Source organism: Dama dama, chromosome 21 (assembly GCF_033118175.1).
Source record: "Dama dama isolate Ldn47 chromosome 21, ASM3311817v1, whole genome shotgun sequence".
NCBI classification, from domain to species: Eukaryota; Metazoa; Chordata; class Mammalia; order Artiodactyla; family Cervidae; genus Dama; species Dama dama.
The window spans coordinates 36,969,812-36,976,043 of record NC_083701.1 but is presented as its reverse complement, the minus strand read 5'-3'; the positions used below and the strand labels follow the sequence as shown (position 1 = coordinate 36,976,043).

General features: G+C 40.5%; 1 protein-coding gene across 1 annotated transcript in view; it reads right to left on the bottom strand.

Moving 5' to 3' along the window:
- Positions 1-1,096: 1,096 nt before the first annotated feature.
- Positions 1,097-6,232, bottom strand: part of LY96 (lymphocyte antigen 96) — a 32,399-nt gene continuing 27,263 nt past the window's right edge. Inside the window, exons 4-5 of the mRNA XM_061123504.1 lie at positions 2,173-2,225; positions 1,097-1,228 (exon numbers count right to left, since the gene is read on the bottom strand). Coding sequence (XP_060979487.1) covers positions 1,130-1,228; positions 2,173-2,225 — 152 coding nt within the window. The 3' untranslated portion in view covers positions 1,097-1,129. The remainder of the gene's footprint in view (positions 1,229-2,172; positions 2,226-6,232) is intronic.

The following is a 6,232-nucleotide window of genomic DNA, read 5'->3' as shown; positions in this document are numbered from 1 at the left end:
TAACCTAGGTCGACAAAAGCATATCACAAAGTAAGCCGGCCCCTGCCCGGATGAGGTAAAGGTGGGTGGAGGAGAGGGATCTGGGGGACCAAGGGAGCCACAGGAGATTGAAAGCCTGGCTCCATGTGACACAGTTTCTGTACAGTTTTACTCAGGACTGCCCCTGCCCAGTATCAAAAGTGTAATAGGTGTGCCGTGTGCTACCTGATAAGAATTCCCTGAGAAAATAGCACTGAGCCAAAGAAGATCCACACCTATTACTGATATGGGATAAGGGTCAGGTAGAGTGGATGCATGTAACTGAAGCAGAGGGAACCGTGTGGTGAAGGCTCTGGAGTAGGAGGGAGTATGGCACATTCTGGGACACAGAGAGCAAGGGAAGGGTGGTGGGAAAAGGGGCTGGGGAGGGAAAAGGTGGGTAGGGACTAGCAGACCCTCCAAAAGATTCCACCTTTATCCCAAAAGGGACCAAAAGCCATAGGTGGGGCTTGTTTTTGTTTTCTTCCATGTGCACCATGAGCTGTATTTTGAAAGTACTATTGAAACTGCCTCTGTGAAGGATAACTTACCTGAGGTACCCAACCAGGTGTAGGGTGGTCAGTCAGGAGGCAGCAGAGGAGTCCAGGCAACCAATGCTGGTGACTTCTTCCAAAGCAGATGCAGAAAATGGAGAGAAGTCAAGCGACTGGAGAGATTATATTTATTACCTGTGTGCTACAGGCTGAACTGTGAATTCTCATAATTCACAAGCTGAAGCCCTAACCCCAGTACCTCTGAAGGTGACTAGATTTGGAGACAATAAAGGTACAATGATGTCACTCGGGTAGGCCCTAAACCAATGACTGGTGTCCTTATAAGAGATTAGGGTTACATGCTCAGAGGGAAGATGACGTGAGGACATAGGGAGAAAAAGGCCATCTACAAGCCAAGGAGAGAGGCCTCAAAAGGAACCCAATCTGCTGACAATTGGATCTCAGATTTCTAGCCTCCAGAACAAAATAAATATTGTTGAGGCTACCTAGTCTGTGGTATTTGTTATGGCAGACCTAGCAAACAAATACACAGTATAAAAAATATTTTAAGTGAAGAATAAAACTTTTGAAAGATAAAAGCAAATACTTGATTTATTCTAATTGAAATCAGGGTAATGTATGACAGTAAAATTCAAGCAAAAGAGCTTTTCTTCAGTGTTCCCCTCGATGGCTTCTGTAATACAGTTGTATTGTCCCTAAAATGAAATACAAGTAATATAAAATGTTAGATGCTTCTATCTTGTAAGGCTTTTATAAGAATTTTGTCTTACTAGCAGAAAGCTACTTAATACTTTCTCAGTTTTCTAGACTAGCCTACTAAATTTTCAAACATTAGAAATATTGATAATCTAAAACAAAATAGGTAAAGAAAATGTATTATTAATGTTTATTTTAAAATAGTTAACCAGAAGTGAAATTTACAAAGTTTTATTGCATTTCTAATGCAAATATCTAAAATTGCCCATCATTATTACTCTTGGAGGCAGGTACTGAGTTACACACAATGGTCACAATGATGCTTTCACCCAAAGATCATTCATCATATTAACAATGAGCATTTGCATTACTTTTAGCAACGTATGTTGAAATTTAAAAAGAGTTTTCTTGGGCTTTCCTTGTGGCACAGTGGTGAAGAACCCACCTGCCAATGCAGGAGACATGGGTTTGATCCCTGGTCCAGGAAGATCCCACATGCCATGGAACAATTAAGCCCGTGTGCCACAACTCCTGAGTCCACAGGTGTCAACTGAAACCCGCTTTAGGGCCCACACTCCACAACGAGAGAAGCCACCGAAATGAGAAGCCTACACACTAGGACTAGACAGTAGCCCCGCTCGTTGCAACCAGAAAAAAGCCTGCACAGCAACGAAGACCCAGCGTAGCCAAAATTAAATAAACAAACAAAATTACTAAAAAACAAATAAAAAGGGTTTCCTTTGGTGTACGTTTTCTATTTTTCCATATTCTACAGAAAGAAGAAATAGCAAAATATACAAAATCAGAAAAAGTTAAAAAAAAAAACCTTGAACGTCTTAATCTTTAATCAATATTTTTAGAAGTTGTGGACTGCTTTTTTCAAATTCTTAACACATCTGTTACTACAAAAGATTAAAGAAGTACAAAATGACTTGAACAATACCTTAGAAAACCGAATTCCCTTGAAGGAGAATTGTATTGTTGTGTTCACAGTCTCTGCAACCAAAATACAAAAAGTTATTGGCCAACATTAGGTAATTTTGTTTTTTTTGTAGCATGACATGCATGCAGGAGACGTAAGAGACAAGAGTTCAATCCTTGGGTCAGGAAGATCCCCTGGAGGAGGGCATGGCAACCCACTCCAATAATCTTACCTGGAGAATCTCACGGACAAAAAAGCCTGGTGAGCTGCAGTTCATAAGGTTGCAAAGAGTTGGACACGACTGAAACTACTTAGCACACACACACATGTACCTTTTATAATCTTATAAGAGGTATGACATGTACCTTTTATAATTCTACTACTGGCAAAAGTAATCCAAGCAAAACTGTAGAAAAATAACGAATCTTATCCCCTGCCTATGATTCCCCTGTGGCTTCCTCTGCCAACCTGAGCCCCTCTCGGTATCAGCCTGTATCACATCCCCTAGTGGACACAAACTTGTAAGATCCACTGGTCTCAATAATGAATGAATGATGAACAAGCTAGTGCTAATGTGCTTCATCCCACGTTACATGTGTGCATGTTTATTGTTGCTGCGTCTCAGCAGGAAATGATAAAAACCTTCCTAAAGGTGGAGGAGAGTTTTGGGAGGCAGCCAGGATATCAAAGCTCCTTTCAACCCCACCACTGAGAAGCCTAGGTATGTAGTCACTGTTGAAATGCACAGCCATGGGCCTGGCCCCGCAGAAGCTGTGGGAAACAGTTAGAAATTCAGGGAAAACGCACACTCCATTGACCCAGTCAGAAACAACAAACAAGTGAACTTAAAGGGCAGGGATAGAAAGAAAAATGCTTTGAATTTCTAACAAAAGCAATAGTGACCAAAAATCTTTTTCTTAATTTTTTATTTATTTATTTTTATCTTTGGCTGTGCTGGGTCTTCATTACTGCACAGGCTTTTCTCTAGTTGCAGCAAGTGGGGGCTACTCTCCAGTTGAGGTGCATGGGCTTCTTATTTCAGTGGCTTCTCTTATTATAGAGTATGGGCCCAAGAGCATGCAGGCTTCAGTATTTCACACACACAGGCTTAGTAGCTGTGGCACATGGGTTCTAGAACATAGGCTCAATAGTTGTGGTGCACAGGTTTAGTTGCTCTGAAGCACGTGGGATCTTCTGGGACCAGCGACTGAACCTGTGTCTCCCACCTTGGCAGGTAGATTCTTTACCACTGAGCCATCAGGAAAGCCCCCAAAATCTTTTCTAAAGTAATAAAAATAGCCAAATGCAAACTATAATGATTACTGTTCTCTGAGTTAGCTAAAGACAATCCTTAATAGCAAATGATTGGATAATGTCTGCATCTATACCTTCTTTTTCCCAAATAAGGATTTATTTATTTGCTTCTGGGAGTATTCTTCTTAGGGGTGCTCATACATTGAGAAAATTGGCTCTTGAATTCAGTAAAGTGACCATATCTTAATGATCTGAGGATCTTTCATTCAAGATTAAATTGAATTTAAATTTAATAGTTCAACAAATATTTATTGAAAGCCTACTATGCACCAGGGACTCGGGAGACAAGGTTAGTACAATACCATCCTTCCCCTCAAAGAGTTAAAGTCTCCTGGAATACAGACATGCAAATAAACCAATACAAATTCACTGTGTGATGAAAAGGTGCAGTAAGGATGAAGGCAGGATAGTATTTTTATGAAGAGTGATGCTTCTGGGGCCTGACCTGCTTGAATTTGAATCCCAGCTCCTCTGCTTACTCAGTATGTGACCTTGGGCAAGTCACTTAACTTGTCTGTGTCTCAGCAAAATGATGATGGATAATAACATCTATTTCATAGGATTACTATGAGGGTGTCGACTGAAAAAAATGCACAACCTATAGTTGAGAACTGTATTTTATATGGTGGACATACTGGGGACTTAAGCCCAGAAGACGGCTTCTCAGATAGCTCAGAGGGACTGCTCCAAAGAGATAAGGGAGGAGCCAGAATACATAGGAATTCTTGCAAAAAAAAAAAACTGCGGTAGTTGGAACATCAAAAGATTCCTATTAAATAAAATCTAGACATCTCAGGTTCATGAATTTAGCACTTTTCTATGTATGGGAAGATGCTCATTGAATCTTTCCTTTGATATGTACCTCAGACATGCCCTAGATCTGAGGGCCAGTATCATGGGCCAGTATCTTGTTTTCTCCATCCTGAATCCCCTCACAGTCTACTTTAGAGGGAAGGGGTGGGAGCAGCTGCAGTGGCTGACAGCTTAATGGCCACAACATCCTCTGTTTACTGATATGGCAGGTGACATACTTTGTAGACACGAGCTATAGAAGTTAATACATGTAAGTACTCAGAACAGTGTCTCATTAAATTTTATTAACATTCAAATGTTATCTATTATAACATTAAACGTTACTCCTTTCTACAACCCCCATAGCATCTTGTGAATAATAATGATGCTGTTATTAATATTATCAATGATGTTAATTAATATTATCATTGATGTTAATGTTATTATGACAATTGAACTCACATAAAAGATGGGAAGGTAGGTAGGGAGTATATTCCAGGTGGTTGGAGAAAAAGGAGCAAAGGCAGGAAGGTGAAAATCAATACACTGATAGTTTACAGGTATGCCTGAAAGGGGCTCAGTGTTATAAAAGCAAAGAGGCAGCAGGAGTGTGAAGAAGTAAAATTGAAGAAGTTAGCATGAATTGACTCAGACTCCACAGGAAGAGAATGGTGGTGATAGGGAAACAACGAAGGGTGTGAATTAGTCAGATTTTGTTTAGAGAGTTGAGTCACATGACTGTACAGTAGCTGGATTTAAGGGGACACTAAAAGTCAGGGAAACCAGTCAGAGCCCAGGAGGCAGTGATAACGGTGAAGAGAAGGAGGTAAACGCCCCTGGTGACCTCCACCTCAGGTAACCTTCCTCATCATGCTCTACCTAGTCATCCTGCTGCTTTCCTTGAGAGCACTTACTGTAAAATGAACCTTATTCCATTTTCATCTTTATCTTCTTTCATGACTTAGTGACCATCTTGTTTCCTCCACTGCTCTACAAACTCCATAAGGACAGGGGCTGTGCTTTGGTCACTTCTGAATTTCCAGCTCTTGGTACTACCTGGCCCCCTGCATACCTGATTCTAAGACCAGCTACATAATTTGCAAGGCTAAGCACAAAATGAAAATAGGGACCCAGGGACTTCCCTGATGGTCTAGGGGCTAAGACCACTCCCAGTGTAGGGGCCCAGGTTTGATCCCTGGTCAGGGAACTAGATTCCACAGGCCACAACAGACCCAGCGCAGCCAAATAAGCAATTAAACATATTTTTAAAAAAGGAAGAAAATGGGAGGGGGAACTTACTCAGAAATCTGGGGAAACATTCATTAAAGATACCAAAATACAAAGTTTTTCCTTTCTTTCACAGTCTCTCTTTCTCTCTCCAGATTTGCCATGATAGTTTTTTAATCTTTTTTCTTTCATATTTACTGAGATGTAATCGACACAGCACAGAAGTATATGGTGTAGAGCATAATAACTTGACTTACACATGGCGCTAAATAATTACCACAGTAATTCATTACCTCATAAAACCAAAAAGAGTTTTTTTCCCCTTGTGATAAGATCTTTCAGGATCTACTCTCTTAGCAACTTACAAATAAACCACACAGCAGTGCTAACTACAGTTACTGCCGTAGTTTTAATTTGCTATTTAATCTATTCAAAATAAAACAAAATTTTAAATTATTAGCATGAATTTTACCACTCCTCTTTATATTGTATAATGTCAATTGTAAACACAAATATCAGAGCATTTAACTCCAAGGCAGAATCACTGAAGTTTCACAATTTGTATTTCATGGCTCATCCCCAGAAGGTGCCTGAAGCAGGTCAGAAGAAACTGTTACAAGCCAGACTCAGAAAATTCAGAAGGAGGTTGAGAAGGTCCTCCAGGCATAGAAGAATCTGAGGCAATGTTCCCTGCACCAGTCGCAAGGTAAGTGTAGAAGTTCGCAGGCACCCAGGGGCTGCTCCATAA